The 21,158-nt window shown below is 41.7% G+C and overlaps 1 protein-coding gene across 1 annotated transcript in view; it reads left to right on the forward strand.

Annotated features, from left to right (window-relative positions):
* The window catches only part of WDFY4 (WDFY family member 4), a 143,231-nt gene that overhangs the window by 111,456 nt on the left and 10,617 nt on the right, over positions 1-21,158 (forward strand). The window contains exons 48-56 of the mRNA XM_019471663.1: positions 280-399; positions 972-1,089; positions 1,788-1,897; positions 7,257-7,410; positions 8,991-9,082; positions 15,463-15,675; positions 16,217-16,364; positions 17,235-17,392; positions 19,084-19,242. Of these exons, the coding sequence (XP_019327208.1) occupies positions 280-399; positions 972-1,089; positions 1,788-1,897; positions 7,257-7,410; positions 8,991-9,082; positions 15,463-15,675; positions 16,217-16,364; positions 17,235-17,392; positions 19,084-19,242 (1,272 nt within the window). The remainder of the gene's footprint in view (positions 1-279; positions 400-971; positions 1,090-1,787; positions 1,898-7,256; positions 7,411-8,990; positions 9,083-15,462; positions 15,676-16,216; positions 16,365-17,234; positions 17,393-19,083; positions 19,243-21,158) is intronic.

The following is a 21,158-nucleotide window of genomic DNA, read 5'->3' on the forward strand; positions in this document are numbered from 1 at the left end:
AGAGAGGTGGTGGATGCCCCATCCCTGGCAACATTCAAGGTCAGGTTGGACGGGGCTCTGAGGCAACGTGATTAGTTGAAGATTTCCCTGCCCACAGCAGGGGTGTTGGACTAGATGACCTTTAAAGGTCCCTTCCAACCCAAATTATTCTATGATTCTATGATTTATAATTCTTGTCCTGATGCACATGGGAAGCACAGGACTCTGAGGGTGCCTTTGAGGCATGGTTTTCAGGGGTGAAGTAAGGAGATTTTAATGCTTGTTTCCTTTCCCTGGCAGAAGAGGGAGATCAGCAACTTTGATTACCTCATGTACCTGAACACATTGGCTGGCCGCAGCTACAATGATTACATGCAGTATCCTGTGTTTCCATGGGTCCTCGCTGACTATCACTCCGAGGTCAGTGCTTGCTGCAGCATTCTGTACTTTCTATGATAGTAACGATACAAAGGTTTGTTGAATGATGCCATTGAAGCAGAGGGGTCTAGACCAAGAGTTCAAAATTTGAGATAATTAATTTGAACTGTACTGATTCTATGATTCTATGATTAGCCTTATCTTCAAATCAGCATGCTGAGGATCACGTTCTGCCTCAGAAAAGTGGATGAACATCTGTTAAATACATACCTAGTTAAGGGCAGGTTGCATCGGCTCAGCGGCAGGGACAGGCTTCTGTGACCCCTGACAAGGAGGTTTGGACAGAAAAGCCTTGAGAGCAATTTGCAACCTGCCAGGTGCTTTATTTGTGAAGCTCCTTGCACATGCTATCCTCTCAGTGACGCGTGCTGCCACTCTCTTTCCAAGTCCCATCCCAGTTCTGGAGATGGGTGTTTTAGTACTGAGTCTGTGGCCTTCTTGTATAGATGAAACTTCCAACACAGCCTTGCCGCTATCCAGTGTCACTGAGCTAGTCACGATGTCTAAGACTCAGGGATCTAAAAATCCACATCGTTGCTGGTTTTGCTTTTCAGACTCTAAACCTTACTAATCCTCATACATTTCGGGACCTGTCAAAGCCCATGGGAGCGCAGACTGTGGAGAGGAAACGCAAATTCATCCAGCGCTACAATGAGGTGGAGAAGAGTGAGGGTGAGTGTTTTAGGAGACTAACAGGCAGCAGAGGCTTGAGTCCCCTCAGGCCTTTGGGGATGCTGGTGAATCCCTTGGAAAAGGTCACCTAAAAACTTTCCAGAGCTGTGGCTAAGGGAAGCACCATGTCAAGGAGATCCTCTCGCTTCTGCATACAAACTGGTTGAGGATTCAAAGAGAAATGTCTCCTGCAAGCACTGCCTTATGTGCCTTGTACTACTGCATTCTGTCCTCTTCCCTTGGGCAGGAAGAGATGCTACAGCAAAAAGCAATGTTCCTTAGAAAAGACTGCTCTGTTAACTAAGCTGCATGCATTAGTCTTGTCTGTTAGCTGCATGTAGGAGACTGCTGCATGCAGCTTAGCTAACAGCTACTGTAAAAAAAGGAAATAGGACGTTGAGGCTGTTGACCTCGAGATCAAGACCTCTTTTGGTGCTCATGGGGAAGGGGGTGGTCTGGAAAGTTAAAGGTCTTATTCTTCAGAAAATGAAATGTGGAAGGCAAAAAAAGAACATAGAGAGATGGTAGTAACTGTGCACATTCAATGCAAATATGCAAGGTGTGCTTTTGCTCACAGATCCTTGAACACACCTGCTTTAAAGACCTGCTCCCTATTTAGTTGTGCTGTGGTAACTGGATGCTATGGGCTTGAAATGGTGATATTTTGCACTGAAATCTGATTTGTGTCCAATTTCCAGGAGACCTGTCAGCCCAGTGCCATTACTGTACTCACTATTCGTCAGCAATTATAGTGGCATCTTACCTGGTCCGAATGGAGCCATTTACTCAGACCTTCTGTTCTCTGCAGGTAAGGGGGCAAGATAGCTTCCCTCCTACACCTTGTTATGAACCATGTAGCACATTATAGTGGCTGTGTAATGAAGAGGGATTAATTCTTTTGACATTTTCTGTGTACTCTGTGTGGACTCTGGGCTCACTGAAGGCTCTATGCTGTGTCTGTTGAATTCAGTGAAAACATCTTAATGGGAGCATGATTGATGCCTGACGATCTTGTTTTTTCTGAGGGAGAAGGTTTATTTAGTTTTGGTCCTGTGATGCATTTTGTGAGAGCTGAGGCATGTAAACACCTAGACAATGTTTTACTACCTGTCTGAACATAAGCTTCTGACTTTGGGGCATATGAGACTTTCACGGTAGGTATTTTAAGCCCAAATGCCCATACAGTAATGCAGTTACAGGCAAGCACTTGGAGCTGGCTGTGGTGGGATAAAGAGCATTCCTGGGCCAGATGAGGATGCACAGGTTCTGGTGGGTGGGGAATGATAGGGATCATGGGATCAGCTCCCTGAAGGAGAGGTGGGGTGAGACTACATCCAGTGCTCCAGAAGGAATATTTTGTTTCAGCTTGTTCTGAACTTGCCACTGTTTTATGGCGCCAAAAGCACTCCCTATGGAACATGAATTTCATGGAAACTGAACTTTGTGCTTACCTTTCCCAGCTGGTCAGCATACAGGGACACCAAATTTCCTGACTGGCCTCTTCAGCAGGCAGTTGGTGACACACAAGCACAGACACTTGGGCTGTAGCAGTTGTTACCCTTATTTCTGTAATATGTGTTCTGTTACAGCAGGGTCTACCAGGAGGACAGGTCCCCAAAAGTGTATTTGTTAAGGAGTCTCTTGCCAAAATCTGCTTATCCTTATGGAGCAATGTGAGGGAGACAGCTAGGCCAGAATATTCCACACTCAGAGACTGCTGTACATATGGTGAGGACTGGCCATGCCTCCTGCAGCTCTCCAAGTGCTTTGCTGTTGTGCTGGGTTTTTTTCTTTGTTGTTTTTTTTTTTTTTTTAATGAACTAATACAAATAAAGCGCTGTGCTAATTAAGTAATAAGCCCTATGATTCTGGCTGTTACCAGCAGTAGCTGATGGGTTAGTGAACCACCTGAGGCAATGGTTACCATTGCACTCCGTGAGCCATATGTTAGCTGCAGTCATGAATGACTGTGGAGCAGTTATTTCTTGTTGTAAACAACTAAGGCTGCTGTACCTCACTGGCACACTTTTCATGCATAAGAAGTTCCCAGTCTGAGTAGCTGCTTTGCAGCAGTATTTATGTGTGACTAGCAGGTAACCAGCATTTTTGTGGGGATACTTATCTTCAAAGGCTGCTGAAAACTCAAGCACTCAAAGTTTTGTGTGGATATGGATCCACTGAAACTGTTGAACTTCTTCCATACTCATTCCTTTGCTCTTATGTTACTGCATGTTCAGCTGAGCTCATTGCTGTCATTTCCCCCAGGTGACTGGTCCTATAGTGGCTTAGGAATTGCTAACTGTGAGATGCAGTCAGGCAAACAGCAGACCTGAGAACTGTATGCTCAAGTCAAGAGCAGGTTGGAAAAGAAGTACTCCCAAACTTACAACCTTGGAAGGGTGCCGAGTTGGGAGCTGTGAAAGCTTCTCAGCATCTTAAAAAGTGGAAAAGCTATACTGATAACTGCAAACTGCCAGTCTGAATGCACATGACAAGGAAATGCAACAACTTGGGTGCACCCCTTGTGAAAAACTGATGCTGGTGTACCATCCTCTTTCTCAAGTCAAAGAATTGATTTGCACCTGACCACAGAAGAAGGCAGTGAGGAAGCATTGCCTCTAGTAAGGGAACTGTACAGGAGTTTACAAAATCTTATTATTTCACATTATATTTAAGTGTATTGAGATCTGACTGGGGAAAAGTGTGTATGTGCTTTGCAGATTGTAGTGGAATGGATGAAAGACTGACTCATCCGACAGGTGTTGGAGGGTGCTTTCTGCTTCACCTTGGTCAAATACCTCCCAGAATTCCTTTCAGGTGTTGGTCTCAGAACCACAAAAAAGCAGCAAATGTTTCTGTGTTTAGTGTCTTCATTGGAAAGGCATTCAAGGACCCCATGCCCTCAATAATTAGTGACACTTGGTTTTGATTCAACTCAGATTTTATGCCCTTTTATTCTTATCCTACTGTTGCATTTCAGCTAGCAGGATGATCTTCTTTCCTAGTGTTTACCTGCCAAAGAGAATAGAGTTCTTACTCTTCATTGTGTCACTGACTCTTGAGCAGTCATTTAAGCACTGCCTGCAGGTAATGACTTCTCAGCAATTCTGGGGGTGTGGTAAGTCTTTGCACCTTCGTAAGCATCTCTTAGAAACACTTGGAGGTCTTTGGGTTTAAAGCACCACCAAGGATCTTAGGATGCTTAATTTTATAAACACGAGAAGTTCTAACTTCTCTCTAGAGATCACTTTGACTAGTTGCTTTGTATATACCCTGCTGAACTGTAGTTTTAAAAAGCATATTTTTCCAGTATTCCTGGTGACAGCATAAGGCCTCTACTGAAAGAAAACAGAGGCTTACTGTATCTAGCTATAGAAAAACCATGAGTTTATGTCGACTTGCAATCTAAAGGCATAAAGCAATTCTTGATTCTCCTTTTCCCTTTCAGTGCAGTTTTTGCATTCATAGAGAGAGAAAACTCATTAATTCTGATATAAATATATGCAAATAAATTTATTAATATAGGAAATGGGAAAATCAGTTATTGCTTCCTTTATAAATAATACAGGCTTAAGTTTTAAAGATATTACTTTTCCCTAAAATGAATTAGACAGCCAGGGAAAAAATCACATTTTTTCGTGGTGGTAATATCTTTAACCAGATTTGTCGCGCTAACAGCATTTCCTATGTATATATTATTTTTATTTAATACAGGTAATCTTTTTATTACAAATCATATTGTTTCTCAGGAGATTACCATCAGCTCTCATAAAAGCTGCAAAAAAAATGAAAAAGCATCAATCACCACCAGACACAGCGTGCTGTGTGCAGATTAAATATACAAAGCCCTTTAATATGCTTCAATGAGATACTTGTTAGCTGTTGATTTATTTATAGTCCTTCTTCTACTCTGTTTTAATTTCAATTTGAATTTGACTCCAAGGGTCCCTGCCTAATAATGATCAAGAACAAGATGACCTTGTGCATCAGATTAGCTCCAGCTAGGCTTACTCATGTGATTAGCCACTTTTTCACTCAGTCCCTTGTGTGGGTGTGGGAAGGCTTCTTCACAATTGTCAGTGGTATAAGGAAGAAGGATATCAAATACAAGGAAGTAAAGCAGAACTATGCTGTCATTTAGAGATGAGGCTGGACCAAAAACCTGGTCAGAATTCACCTCGGGGGAAACAGCATCAGGGTCTTTCCATCTGGAATATGTGTTGGGTTTTGGTGGGAGTCTATCTCAAAAGACAAGCAAGGAGATGTGGCTTCAGAACTTAGGATTTATTGACTTCTGTGTTTTGGTAGCTTATCCATGAGGGTAGTTTCTCCCAAACAAAAGATAATGGCAAATGTTATTTCTTGACTTGCAGTTCCCAGACTTAGCAGAGTTTGTAGCTAAGTTGACTTGGGGGGTCAAAAGGGCAGTGGTTCTTACCATTAGAAACCAATGTGGGAACTGCTGCTCAGGGTTCATCTGGTCCATGGGAGTGGGATCCTATCCTTACAGCATGAGGATGCTTAGATGTTATTTTCCTATTTAATAGATTGCAAGTCAAAGCTTCAGCTGACTGTTATTGTGCAGAAGGACAGCATCCTCCTCATCTGGCACATGCAACAGTCTACAGGCAGAGAGAGAACTAACCAAAAGCTACCAAGTTTTCTCAAGAGGTCAGCCATAAACAGAACCTGACTGTGTCTCATATTCATTAACAGATTCACTCTTGCACCACCTCTGGGTTTTAGTGTCTTCATTTTGCAGTCCTGCTGGCTTGTTCTTTTTGCCTAGTGAAGCAGCTTTGAGGATTGAATGGTTGAGGATGAGCAATCATTCATACATTTTCACTGCACTGCAGAACTGTTTAAAGATACTTGCTCTATCTCTGACAATCTCTCTTGAGCCCTGGCAGTGGGATATAGTGTTATGTCCCATGACATATAATCCAAATTAATTAACCCCAATGAGAAATACATATATTAGCCTGGGAACATGTTGCAGTTGGGCAGCTACACTGCTGTCAGTACCTGAACTAGGTATTGAGAAACAGTTTGGTTCTGTCAGCATGTTGCAGCTGGGCAGCTACACTGTCAGTACCTGAAATAGGTATTGAGAAACAGTTTGGTTCTGTCACTTTACACAGTTAAAAAGTCAGCGTTCTTCTGAAACAGCTTGTTCGTTCTGACAAACTCATTCAGATGATCTCCAAAACCTGATTGTCTATTTGGTTATTTCCATTATTGTAGAAATTTTATGTTAAAATAAATCCTTTCATGCTCAATGTAGGGATCCTTATATAAAGGTAAACCTAGATTTTTACAAATGTATACAGTATCTGAAATCTCATTAGAAAATCCTGTAGGAATTATGGTTCCAATGTAAGGCATATACTCTTCATTCGGTGAGTGGTTTTTTTTTTTTTTAATTTGTTTTTTCTTTCTTTCTTCTTGAGGCCTTAGTTCAGAGTGATGTCCGGGGCTACTAAGGCTGCTTTTGTCTAGTGTTTGATTCTCATTAAACTAAACATGTTCAAATGCTCTCAGGACGTGAGGTAGTTTGTTTCTCCTTCCTTACATACTAATTCAGCTTGGGACCCAGACATTCTTCCCTTCTTCCCCTCTTTATGCTGTCCCTCCTTCCCATAAGGAATGAACAGTCCCTGCAAGCTCCTGCCCACTGGGCCTTTCCTATTTGCCTGGACCTGATGAATGGTATTTCAGTGGTACCCCCTTTCCCCAAAGGCTTTTCTCCAGAGGATTGCATGTAAGATTGTTCACAACTATTTGGGTCTCAACTGAAGTGAAAACACTGAAGTTGTGTCCACTGCTTGCAAATCACTTTGGGATGAAAGGAATGAATTGCCTTCAGAAGCATTAATAATGGGTATGCTGGTATTCTCAAGCTGCCCATGATCATTTCTGCTTGCCTCTGTGTTACTGCAAGCTATGCTAAGACTCCAAGCTTTACGGTATTCTTGACCTACATAACCTACAAATCAGGACTAAGACAGCCCCTAATATAAGATCACAGAGCTGGGACAGATCTTGAGATATCACCTAATCAAGCGTGTGATGAGGTGATTCCTGCAGAATTGGCTAAGATTCTGCATCTGCTTTTTATTTAACACAGTATTCACACTGCAGTCTTTTTGTCTGCCTCCATTTCACAGGGTGGGAGTTTTGATGTTGCAGACAGGATGTTTCACAGTGTCAAGAGCACGTGGGAATCAGCATCAAGGGACAACATGAGTGATGTCAGGGAACTCATCCCTGAATTCTTCTACTTGCCAGAGTTCCTAACCAATGCGAATCACTTTGAACTTGGTAAGTGCTAGAAGGGACTTCAGTGCTCCCCTTCTGCTCCCCAGCATCCTGCCAAGGGAAAAGATCCAGATCACATGTTGGGAGTTGGTCCCTGGACTATGCTGACTGATGAGGCTCTCTAGTGATGACAGATCAATTTTTATTAAAATAAGGCTACAAGAATACAAGCTTCTGATATCCAAATGATACCAGAAGAACCATGTTTCTAGCTCAGAAAGGGTTGTAGTTCCTATTAGTTACTGTGCAAAAGAATTGCACATTTTGTCAGACAAAAGTAGATTTCAATATAAGCAATCTATGTGGCTGCTTTTGAAAATCTGGTTTGTATCATCACATCTATGTGGCTATGAACAATAGATTAATTTGACTTTTGGAGATGGATCAATTGTTAAATGGTGTTGGTGAAAGGTCTTTTTTTAAATCTTGTGTCTCTGGTGATTAAAGTTGCCAAATGTCCTCACTATCATCTTGAAAGTGCACAAGCCACATGAACCTGATATATTGTCCCTGGCCTCAAGCAGCATCACAATCTCTTCTGAATGTACACTGTCTCTAGACCTTTCTGCATCAGTGATGGAGGGTCAGAGAGAATCCAGCAAAAATACTATTCAGAAATAGGCATGGCAGTACTGATTCACTTCACTTTACAGGAAATTCACATCATTTGCAATACAAAGCTGCTTTTTGTAGTGGACACAGGTTGGTTAACAATTAAGGCAGAGGAGAAATACCTTAAGAATCGTCCTAAACTGGTGATGGCAAAGGAAACGTAACCCATGGTGTTGAGGTGTAGCTATAATTGTATTTAAGATCTCAGTGAAATGAGACATACTAAGAAAAGGGCAGAATGGGAAAAAGATGTTAGAAGATTGTTAAAAGATAAGAAAGAATTGGGGTAGTTTCATCTTGAGAGGAGGCCAAGAAACAGAGCCTGGCTGAAATCAAGATCCAGAGGCTGACCTGAGTGGAATCAAGTGGAGGGACCTAAAAAAGACACCAGAATCTTGCCAATAGAGAGAAAATATACAGGAAGATTTTACAATAGGCAAAGCCAAGAACTTGAGTCTGTTCACTGCTACACCGTAAGGAGTTCATTTGCAGTCCCAGACCTGAGCCTTAACTTAGGTTTGAATTCATCCAGTTGCGTAACACTGAGCTCTGATTTAAGAACATATGCTCACCTTCTGAAAGGAATCAGATTGCAAAGGACTTGAAAACAAAATCCCTCCCAGTGGCTGCTTTAGTAGGAATATCTGGCAGTTAGGCCCGTGGAATTACGTATAAAAAGAAAGTTGTGCCAACAGGTTTGTCTTGTCTGAGTTTGCAGTCTGTGCTAGAATGGTTTGTGCTGAGGACATGCATATTTTTACTGTATTAGCGACAGTTACTAGAACATCTTCTCAGTACTAGATCAGAAATTGGTTCTGCAGAGTTCTATGGCACTATATTTGATGTAGAACCTGAAACAGCATGTGTGAAAATCACCTCAATTTCCTTTGACTTCAGTGTTTTAGAAAAGCTGTTCCTATTTGCAATGTGTGTGATTCTTGTTTTTATTTCTCCCTTTGTAATTCCTGCAGGCTGCATGCAGGATGGAACAGTCCTGGGAGATGTGCAGCTTCCTCCTTGGGCAGATGGGGACCCCCACAAATTCATTCTCCTGCACAGACAGGTCAGTGACTATCAAGATTTGTGACAAAATGCTGAACTGGGTCCCACTGAAAATGAAACTGAAGGCCGAGTCACAAACCAAAATGTTAGATCCAAATGCATCCTGACTTTGCAGAGTTCATGCTGGGTTCTGAACTTTGCATGTCTACTTGTCTGCCTAACAATTCACCCTGAATCAAAGCAGACCAGGTGAGGTTTGTATGTAGCTCTGTGGCATGGACACAGACTCATACATGGACACATACGCTCAAGCCGTAAGTGTATGTGAACATAACATAATGCATACACATGGCATTTATATGCATACAGTTCCATGTTGTTGCTAACCAGACATGTGTTTATTTACACTATCTTCCTCCATCTCTGAGTCATGCCAGGACTACAATTTTTTTTTTTTATTTTGGGGGGAAAAACCTAATGTGATTTCCTGCCTGTAATGGAGTCAGCCTTGGCAATCTGAAAGCAAATAGCTTTAAGGTCCTGAGACTTACTGCAATTAGTGCTATCTATTAATAGTTAGAAAGTCTTACTTCTGTATGGTGTCACCTGCTACGTAGTAGTGAGCGCGAAGACAATTCTGTATGAAGGTTGTTGCATTGAACGCAGACTTTGCCGCTGAATATCTTGGTGCGGGTCTCTGTTTTCGTTAGAGCTAAAAACGGAATGGGCTTGTACTATAGTGCCCCTGCATTATCTCATCATCGTTCCTCTGGCAAAAGGAGTCAATCTGTATTTGTGAGTGCGTGCAGACTGTTGCTGTGTACAAGAAGTGTGATGATTATATGTGTTAGCATATAATTGGTGGGACTAAACAAATAGCCCATGATTTTCAAGGCATTGCATCATCCTGGTTTGTCATGTGTACCTTCAGTTTCTGCCTCAGTGGGTTCTTCTCACCTCTCCTATGCTATGTAGGCCCTGCCCTTGGGGGTTCAGCTTTTGCTTTCTATAATCTCTTTGTAGGTGATCGCATCCAAACCTGTGGCTACAACCATCTTCTCTATTTTGATATCTACAAATAAGCCTCTCCTCAATTGACTTCTCCAAATGCTGGGTCCTAAATCCTGTCTCTGACCTCCTTACTGACTGCCTTAACTTTTTGTTCCTGTTTTGAACAAAACCAGTCATACTCTTGTCTGGTAAATATTATTTTCTCCACTGTTCCCTCAACCATTGACAGCAACCACCATGCTCCTGTTAAGTTACCATTACTTTCGTGTCCCTTGCTTTGCACTTCTGTGCTGCATTCAGAGTCCATACTTTTTGTGATTGTCCATACTCCTAAATCATTTCCATGCTTTTCTTGGGCATTCTTTTGAATCTTCATCTCATTCTTTCTGATGTCCTGATACCTTGTTTCACGTCAGTACAGAGACAACTGGAAGGGGACCATCTTCACTGTCTGGCATTGTGTACAAATCTCCTTCCCTATGCCCTTATACTTTGAATTTCTGTATGGCTCTGCTCCTCATACCTAAAGTGTCTCTCCTTTCCCTCTTGAGACCCTACACATCTGTTTGATTTGTTTGTTCTGGCCTCTTACATCTCCTTCTCCCTGCAGACACCTGGGTGCTGTCAGTAATCTAGCCTTAGTCCCATGTTTGGCAATGCCATTTTTATCCATGTTTTAAAAAAAAAAAAAAAAATCCTTTGTAAGCTGGTCTATGGGCTGTGAATCCATCCTGAAGAAAATGTTCTGCTATTAAACCAATTTTAAGAGAACAGGCTCCTGGGAGTGTGCATCATCTGCATATCTTGCAAAGAATTAATTGTTGTTAAAACGTTATGTTCCAAAGACAAGTCAGTGCTTTGTAGCACCTGCATCCCATGCTGTCTCTATAGGTTCCTGATGCTTCACTTTGGCTTGTGAATAAGTCTGAGTATGAGAGTGAGCCTGTTCAACTCTGGATTCATTCACACATGCTCAGGTTACTCCTGTGAGTGAACGTCGATATGATTTGAGCCTGTGCTTGACTGCTTTTTTGTGCAGTAGTCCTGCTTTTGTTTCGTTTTTAGGACTGTTGTGCATATAGTGAGATATTTCATTTTTTTGTTTAATTGATTAAGAGGCTCCCTTTAGTCTCTATTGTGAATTCATGACTTGAATATTTCACTTTAAATCTGTGTCGGAACATTAATGCTAAAAAATCACTTAAAAGAAGTTAAATATCTATCTTGCTACTTTACCTATTTTAAAATTGATAGCTTTTGTATATACTTATTAAAAATGTTGTTTTCAATCATTTTGAAAATGTGATTGAAAGTAGTCACCTACCACTTTTTGCCCCAGAATCCTTCCTCAATACATAAAAGCTTGTATATTAATGATATTCCAAGTTATGTGGTGTGGAAAATAGCTGCTTACTATTATTAGCAGGTCTCAAGTGTCTCCACGCCTAGTAGCTTGACTCAGTGGTGTGCTGCCACACAGTTTAGTAACCTAAGCCAGTACATTGAATTTACAGCATATTCAGTAACTAATCAGTCCCTTTACAGAAGCTACATTAATCTTCTTGTTCTTTGTTTTACCTTGTGTTTCTGTAGCAGTTACATGTGTAACTTAGATCACAGCCCAGTATTACTGGGCTGACAAGCACACAGTGAGTAGGCCTGTCTGGGGAAAAAAAATATATGGAAGAGTTTTTCACCAGAAAACTAGTCAGGTTGAAATGCAACTGTGTCAGTAGTAACAAGAAAATGTCTCAATAAATCATTTCAACTTTCTGTCTTTGTTACCAAAACATTTCAAAATTATCTTTTCATTGCAATGTTTATATTAGATTACAGGCTGAACTGAAAATATTTTATTTTATGATGTAGCTGTTATAAATAATATTGTATGGTATATAGCTTCATTATTAGTAAAGTACAAGGATGTAATTTTTCCAAATTTAGAATTGGGTGGGGAGGATTTTAATACATGGGAAAATTTGAGAGTTGGGCTTTTTGTTCTGATTTGGAAAGAAAACACTATTCAGTGTCTGAATTTCCCCCAGAACCTGGCTTCCATGCCTCAGACTCTGTCCCATGCCTGTTTGCAACCTATTCACTTGAGGGGATAAAGAGAGCATGTTTTTGCCAAAGAATTGGGATGCAGAGAGATTAAGAGCCATGTTCAGACTCCTTAAGCTCCTGTACATACACAATAATAGGTATTGCAGAGTCAGGCATCTCTGAAGGTGCCTAGAGAGTGATTTAGAGGCTCAGAGCTCTGGTTACACTGCAAAGTAGTGGAAGAGGAAGAAAGACCTGAGTTTCTGTCAGTGCCCATAACCACATGATGATACATCTACTATGAGGAAGGAGAACCTTGTGTAAGTGTTGTGTGCACTACTGCTGCTCAAAGTACAGTCCTTGCTAAAACGAAGAGTTGAGCCTAGGGAGTGCCCAATCCCTTCCCTTGCAGGGAAGCGACTCAGTGCTACCCACTGCAAATAGGTTTTGGCCACTGAAGTCAAACATGCAACAGTTCCCTGGTGTTCCCCAGGGACTCCAATGAAGGCATGTAGGTTTTGGGGTGCTCTGGTTCCTTTCTCTGCTCTGTCTCATGCTCTCTCTGTGACCTTCCAAGGTGCTTAGTCTCTGTTCTACAGTTTCCCAAACATGGGAAAGACAACACTGTTCTTCCCTAACAGAGGTGCTGCAGACAGAAATCCATGGATGCCTGAAAGCTGCTGCAATTTTACACTGATGTTTTTTAAAGAAAAACATAGGGAGAAATGCTGTCTCTTATATTGTGGCTTTTTTGGAGTGTAAAGTACTGAGCTGTGCTCCTTACTGCTTGTGTAATTGTGGGCACTCCAAAGACACTTAGATACAATGGGGAACATCTGCTTTCACCTTGTACTTTGGAGTGAGGGTGCAGTTTGGAAATGAATCTATCAATCATCCCAGCATAGCATGGTTTTGTTCTTATTGTAGAGTGATCTCAGATTGTGTGAACTAGATTTGTTTTGGATGAAATGAAACCAAAAGCTGCACTCCAGTTGTGCACTCCAGATGCTGGTGGCATTCAGCCTGTGGGAGCAGACTAGATCTACTTTGAAGTAAAGCCCCCACAGCGCACGTAATGTGGATACTGGGCCCTCTCTACCATCTGTTCTGTTCTACAGACCTGCTTCCACTGAGCTGCACTATTTGATAACATTGGCACAGCTGATAAAGCCACACAACTTTTACAAATTAATTCAAATCTCAAATAGGAGCTGTTTAGCAAATGAAAGATCATGTTTATAAATTTGCGTTCTTAATGATTTGCCAGACCTGATCAGACCTCACGTTCAGTCAGTCCAATATTCTCTCTCCAACCATAGCTAATACTAGATGTTACACAGGAGGGTGCAAGAAATTTTGCTGTGGAAAGAAAGTTGATTAGCCTGCCTGGGAAAGTTCGTCTAACCCAGAAGTGAAGAGTTAGAGATCTTGAATTCTGAAACATGAGGGTTTCTGTCTCCTCTGAAATCATCCACAAGACTGGATGTACTTGTTACTGGTATCATGGTCATTTTTAGGAGGCTTCACAGTGAGTTTGGTGCATTAAACAGATCCAGGTCAACACTGTTCTGAGGTTTGGCTATTGCTTTAAAGAATAAGAGAGCAAAGAATTGTTCTTGATATAAAACTGTGAGTAGCTCCCTGTTTCATGTTTAATAAGTTAGGAATCTAGTCTACTTAAATTTATTTACTTCCTCCTGAGAGTGCAAGCTCTTCCTCCCTGGCTGGGCTTGTCATAGTGCTCAGTGAAATACTGAGAGGCTGCACAGTTGCAGCTCTCTTGGTTGCTTTGTTTTGCTCTGGCAGTGATGCCAGGCAAAATTTACAGTTTGTAATACATGGACTAACTGTTTTTATTAATGCGGATGAGTTCTGAGTCTGTTCATAAGTGTTTTCCTGTTGTTTGCAGGGGACAGATTGTATGCCATGCTTGTTCTCTGAGCTGCCCTGTGATCATTATAGCTATGGGCAGGGTCATTTAAGCCAGCTGCACTGGGCTAACTGTCTGCTCTGTGAAATGAGCCATTGTTCTGGATCCCATTAGCTTGTTTATTTCTGCTGTGCTTTGGGTGGGATGGTCTGCTTGGGAGACCTTTAACTGAGCATCAGGGAGTATTGCACAGTCAAATGATTTGGAGATAGGAAAGCATTTTTAATAATGCTTAACACTGCTGCTTGAATCATTGGGCAAGGCTGTTTGGGAATGCACAAAAATTTGGTGAGGCAGGTGATGGCAGGGGCAGTAGCATTTAGTGAAGCCTCATGGGTAAGGCTGGCTAACCTGGAGGTGGGCAAAGGTTCAGCTCAAACTTGTGTCCACTGCTTATGAACTTGCTGTCTGGGTCTTCCAAGCACAAGCTTTCCGCTATGATTGCACTGAGCTTTCTAGGGGGCCCACATTGGGGTGGATGTACCGCCTTGTGACATCTCTCCCAGTCTTCTCCAGTAGTAATTGTTTCTTCTGCTTCCATTAGTCCACACACCTGTCACTATGGGTGGCAAATCTAATCAAAGTTAACCATTTATTTTGGGGAAAAGAGTTCAGACCCCGAGTTTTTCCAGGATGAGGAAATCTGGTGCTGCAACTCTCTCTCCTTAAGCCCTGAGAGGGTAGCAAACTGTTTCTTGATCAAACCCAAGCAGTCTTGAAGCTTCTGTCATACAGCTGCCCTGCTGCACCACAACTCTGCTATTGCAAAACCCCTTCCCTGTCTGGCTTGCAACACCCCTTGCTATTTCAGTACAAGCTCTACATTCTCTTTGCTGGTTCATGGTATGCAGCCTCTCCTGCTGTATCCTTCAGACCCAACTGAAAGACCCTCTGCTAGTCATCTCCCATTCCAATTTATGTTTATATGTATCTTCTCAAATAAAGTCTTTGCTACTCAGTGTGATTCATAACTAAGGCATATTTCTACAAATAGACTAGTACCTTAATTCACCTGTGGTTTATCTATAGAGCAAAGTGGTGGTACCAAATGCTAACAAATGTTTTGCTCATTTAAACCATCTTGTGTCAGTAACAGTATTGGTGAAGACGTGATAGCACAGGCTTTAATGTATGCTGGAAGCTGGAGGATGTGCCAAGATCTGTGGAGTGCTTGCACTTTGCTTAGTGGAACCTGCCTGTGTTGTCTCTGAGGATACTGCTCCTGGTGTCTGCTAAGTCAAGCATGCTGCACTCCGTCCTTCCTTTTCCTGTGGGGATCCGCCCTTCATCTCTGTGGTCACGTTTTGTGAGGATGTGCTGAGAATGATGGTACTGGAGGAACTGAAGGTGTGAAGATTCATTTGCAGAGAATTTAAGCCTCCAGCAGGGATTGGAAAGTGGTAATGCATTTGTAATGGACACACTCTACTGAATTAAATATTCTTCTTTTGGTTTAGGCACTGGAAAGTGACTATGTCAGTGCACACCTCCATCGCTGGATAGATCTGATTTTTGGCCACAAGCAACATGGCTCAGCTGCGGTGGAGGCAGTTAACACCTATCACCCTTACTTCTACGGAGACAAGATGGACCTCAACAACATTAAAGATCCTCTGATTAAGAGCACCATCCTGGGTTTCATCAGCAACTTTGGACAGATACCAAAGCAGGTACCGTTTTATCATGAGAGTAGAGAGCATAATTTATTTTGATCTTGTAGTATTTCAACTGGAAAGCAAGAATAGAAATTTAAATCAGAGACATTTTCTGATTTAAATCTGCTGAAAGATGGGCTATAGACTTCTCCATATTGTGTACTACATCAGTATGCACCCACATACATGTATGTGATTCCACTTTCTAATCATTCTGTTCCTGATGTATGCCATAGAGCTGCGGCATCAAATCTGTGTTCTGCTCCTTCAGTACAGTCACATGAGTAACCACTAGTCTGGGAATGGGTACAGTCAAATAAAAGCAGCTCAGAGTCTCACCTATACTTTTCTCTCTTCTGAATCATAAGATTAGCTTCCTATCTCTGTGAGGAAGGGATGTAGTCTGACGAAAATGTAATCAGGGTAAGATTTTATTTTAATGAAGAGGTTCATGTACGACAGTCCTGGAGTCTATGATTAAGGATTTAAACAGATGTCTCTCCTGCATGATCTGGCAAATAGAGATTAATTTTTCAATGCCATTCATTTGTTCTAGCTCTTCACAAAACCACATCCATCCAGGAATGCCCAAGGGAAAAGTTCATCAGGAAGAGAGACTGTGCTGTCCCTTCACTCAAGTGGAATTCTTCCTCCCTTTTTGAGCAGCCTGCAAAATCTGAAGCTCTCACCAGTTACAATAAAAGGTGCCGCAGGGGCTGTGCTCCATTTTCTGAGCTAATAAGTGCAGAATTCTTGGATGGGGTGAATCTGGATTTTCAAGAGCACAAAAATAGTCACACAGCTTTGTATGAGTTGGTACAATCAAGATCCCTTCTGCCAGTTGTTGTTTGTGTATGTGTGTATTGTGAGTGGGCATTGAAAACACTCAAATACTCAGGAGAAATCTTGAAACTTCTGTTGTAGAGTTCAGAACAGATATTTTTTATAAGACACCTAAACGTTTTCTCTCTTCTACATTCTGAATATGTTAAATTGAAACATAAAGCTCATTGTTTTCCATTCTCATTCTCTCTTTTTATATTCAACAGCAAAGTAAATACTGTCTTTCTCCACTTCTTGATCTTCAAATCTTTTCTTTTTCTTCACCTTTTTCTTAGTCTGTTACTTTTCTTATCATGAAGAAGCCTGGAAAATTTCAGTGTGTCTACTTTTTCATCCCACGGTGGTGGTCTTTACATCACACATCTTGGTGGGGACAGTGGGTTCCCGTAGCTGTACTACAGAGGCAGTTGGTGACATGCCCGGCATCCTCTGTAGTGCATGGCATCAGGCAGTCTGCCAATGAAAAGGAGCTTAATGACACTGCTGTTAAACCCCCTCGTTTGGAGCATGTCACTCCCTCTGCATGGATTTATGTGGTTCATTGGAGAGGAGCATTTCCACTGTTCTGTCTGGGATCTCAGTTGTAGAGTGGAATTCTGTCTGTGGGCCTGGCCACGGCACTGAGCCTAGTTGTGGGACTTGCCAGCCCCACCACACAAGCTGTGCAAGGAGGAAAGTTAACATAAGTGCTCTAAAACAAACAGAATTAAATATGTTCTCTGTCTTGTCAGACTATCCCAAAGGAGCTATTGGGCACATTGTTCATACTGAGAAAGGCATTCTGGCTGTCGAAAAAAATAAAGTTTTGATTCCTCCTCTTTGGAGCAAAACATTCTGCTGGGGATTTGAAGACTTCACCTGCTGCTTTGGCAGCTATGGGTCTGAGAAGGTAAATAAGAGAAAGTCTAAGCACTCCAGAAATGAATTATATGTGTGGGTTTTGGCTGGTTTGGGCACCCATTTCAGAGGCTGTTGGGGAGCTGATTTCAGAGGATGCTGTACAGTACTTTCTCACAGTCAAGCTTCTTGAGGAATCTCAAGTTGGATATCCCAACAGAGTACAAAGTCATTCTACACTGCTGAAAAATGTGGCATTTCCCCTCTAAATTATCTCAAGTTTTCCTTCCAGTGACTGTGTTGTCCATCAAAATGAAGAAGAAACCCCATTTCATAGGTTGTAAGGACAATACAAGGTCTCCTGGCCACTGAATGGAAATTTCATTGTGCAGAACTTTCTGCTGGAGTTAAGATAGGACCATCTGTCAATTCCCCTCTGGCTCCCAAGCTTAGCCCAGTGCATTCATTCAAAATAATAATGTCTTCTATTCTAGAAAGTTAATACTCTTACTTCTTTGCTGTTAAAAATCAATGGTCTGTGTCATCACACTGCTTGTTAGGGCACTTGACAGATCCAGTGTCTTACCCTACCACAAACACACTGATTTTTTTATGTGTTTGGGGCAATGTTATGACACACAAAGACATCTGAGTTAGCTTGGGTACCAGAATAGCAGAATACATCATTCAGCAATGACTTGGGTATTTGTGCAAGCCACATCATTATGTTTTTACAGACATACTCACAGTCAATGGAAGTGAAAAAGCCATGAGATGTATTTTACTTTCTGCTCCCTGTATAAAATTATTGAGAGTTTTCTCCATTGATTTCAATTAAAATCAGTGCTTAGCAATTCATAGTGCTGCTGTAGGTATAAATTATTTGTTTTGTCTCTTCAAAAGTCAGGGTGTCACTGAGCCTAGTGACACTGAGCATAGCGAGTGTGATACACAGTCACTAGGAGAAGTAGCTGGGAGTCCAACTTGAGTTCTCTCTGGGTCAACAGTGCCTCTGGACATGAGCTTAAAAGAAATTTTTGTCCTCATTGTAAGTGGGTAAAGGTTTGTTCTGTCTGTGGTATGGTTTTTGTAGATGTGCCATCCAGCTCCACCAGAATCGCTAGCACCATAGCATTGTCCCCATTGTGTGGGAGAGAGCTAATGCAGAATGTGAGCAGAAAGATGTTTGTGCTGTAATTGTAGCAATGTGTAATAGACCTGACCTTGGTTTAGGCTGGTTTGGGTGCTGCTAACAGGGCCGTTGGCACAGAATGGAATTTAGTGCTTTGGCTTTTGGCTTTTCAGTCCAAGTAAGAGGAGGGTTGCAGAGCCTGGCACTAACTCTGTTAGCAGTGGCCGTCACAGCCTGAGCTTTCTTTTTAATCTACATTGAATGTTTGCGTTGTGTCACTATATGGTGGCAGAATGAGCTTGCCTGAAGTTATGTAGGAAGTCTGTGGCACAAGAGGGATTGGGACTCAGGTCTCCTAAGACATAAGACACTGACCCTTGTCCAGCCTTCCTGTTTGGCCCCTGGAGGATGGCACAGCTTCATGCAGCCACAGCCTGTGCATGTACATATTATGCAGCTGTGCTGTGGCATAGAGACTGGTTAAGATGAGCTTTTCTTTCCTGGATTTGAAGAAATGGAGGCTCAATTCTGAAAATTGAGTCTGCCATTTGATTAATAAATGCATGGTACCACCAGATGCGCATTTGACTTAAAGCTGCTTTCTTGTACAGAACGTGACTACATTCGAGTGCATGGCAGACTGGGGAAAGTGCCTCTGCGCTGTGTGTCCTTCAGCAACTACCATAATCACATCTGGAACAAGCTCGGTTGTGTGTGTCTGGGAACTTTCCTTGGTCAAGGACAAAGTGAAATGTCTAAACTTGAGACAGGTCAGTACTGTGGCTCTTTTGCTATAGAAACTTAATGAAAACCAAAAGATTAGTTTCTTTCTCTCAGATGACTGGCAAAGGAAACACCTTTGGGTGAATCAAGAAGGCAGAAAAAACCCAATAATCAGCAGTATCATGTGACAGCCTGTTATCAGGTCAGGAGCTGATAATATGCCTTATACCCACAGCTTATAGTTATGAACTCTGCTTGTTTGGTTTTTTTTTTCCCCTTTGGTAGCATTTCCAAAGTTTATCATGATCAAAGAAACAGTGAAGATAAGATATATGCTCTCCTCACTTGAAGTGCAGCCAACCCTTGGATTATTTTCAAAAACCAGTATCACCTGGAGGTGTTCATAGTTCTTTTTGAGCTGCTACAGCAATGGACAGGATCTCCAAAACACCCTGCGAACTTAGCTGATGGAGATGAAGGCTCAGCTGGGCAAAGTTCTTGATTCTTTTCTCTCAACTTGAATTCAGAACATAAAAGGTTTATCTGTCACTCCATGAGGTAGAGATGCATCCAATAAGAATGATATAGTTTGTGTCCTCATTGTCCAAAGTCCTTTAGTGGTTGTTGATTTGGAGCTTATCTATAGTCATCAAACAGCTGTATAAATGCTATTTCATTTACAAAAGTGAATTCTCATGCGAGATTTGTGTGGTTCAGCGATGGTGAGTTCTCAGCTTTACAAGTAAAGCTAGAGTAGGCCTCTGTCATATCTGAAAGGCAGCATGGGACCCTTTTTCCCTAAGAAATCAAGAGACAGAAAACACTCTGCTACTTTTAGGGAAACTAATAAAGGGTTCACTGATCAGCAAGGTCTTCAAGTGTTAGAAGCTGCTTCTGTTCATTTGCTCTGGAGGGATATTCAGACGATATTTCAGTGCTTTCCATACCCTGAGCCAAAACATATTTTATTTGTCGTTAAACAATGTGAAAACTTCAATGTCTGTTGGGATGCCAGAGAATTACTTAGATCTTCATTTATCTGAAATACTTGTGTGTTGAAATTAGGGGGGGAACTGTGTTTAGAGCAGTCTCTCTTCTGAGGTTTATGATGTTTCCTGCTTGAGAAGAAGTCAGAAATATGAGACAAGATCTTCAGTGATGACCTTTTAATCCAGCTGGTTATTATTCCAAACCAGTACATGGACATAGAAATGGAAGAAATAGCAGTAGAGAAAAGCATAAGCGGTAATCTTCATCAACATCAAAATGATACCAGTCAGGGGTCAGTTTAAGTTTCAGGCAACTGTTTGAAGAGGCTGTCTTTTATCTCCAATATAATGCCTTTCTCTTTAACAATCTAAAATCAGCTTTGCTGATATGTTCCACTGTGATTAATCTGGTATTACCCAAAGTCCACAAAGTGGCATGAGATCATGCAATGACAAATTCTGTATTTTTTCCTTCTCTTTGCTAGCAGAGGCTTTTTTTTATGACTGTCTGGCATAGATGTAAATTTGAACTATGGTTCTAAATGTCTTCCAGTGAATTACTTGCTGCTTTCATGTAATTCACTGCTTCATGGTGGCTGCTTTTTCTGCTGAACAAAAAAATTGTATCATCTTTCCTGAGAGAGTGAGCTTTGCTTAAGTAAAGCTGATGTGCTATAAAGTGGATGCTATTCACTTACCAGCTGTCTCATGGGACTGACACATTCTGGTTTGGAATGTAGTAAAGTACAGAAACTATATTTCAGCAGAAAAAGTCACTTTTCCCTCTCTAGCAGGGGCTGCTTCCACAATTTTGTGGAACACTAAAGATTGAGCATAATAGCCCCAGTATTGATCCATGCAATTTACCAGTTCCCTCAGTGTTCATGAGCAGAGCTATCCATGCGATCCAGCCCCCAGAATTTCTGGGTGTCGTGGTTTAACCCCAGCCAGCAACTAAGCACCACACAGCCGCT

Source organism: Aptenodytes forsteri, unplaced genomic scaffold (assembly GCF_000699145.1).
Source record: "Aptenodytes forsteri isolate BGI_AS27 unplaced genomic scaffold, ASM69914v1 Scaffold15, whole genome shotgun sequence".
Lineage (NCBI taxonomy): Eukaryota > Metazoa > Chordata > Aves > Sphenisciformes > Spheniscidae > Aptenodytes > Aptenodytes forsteri.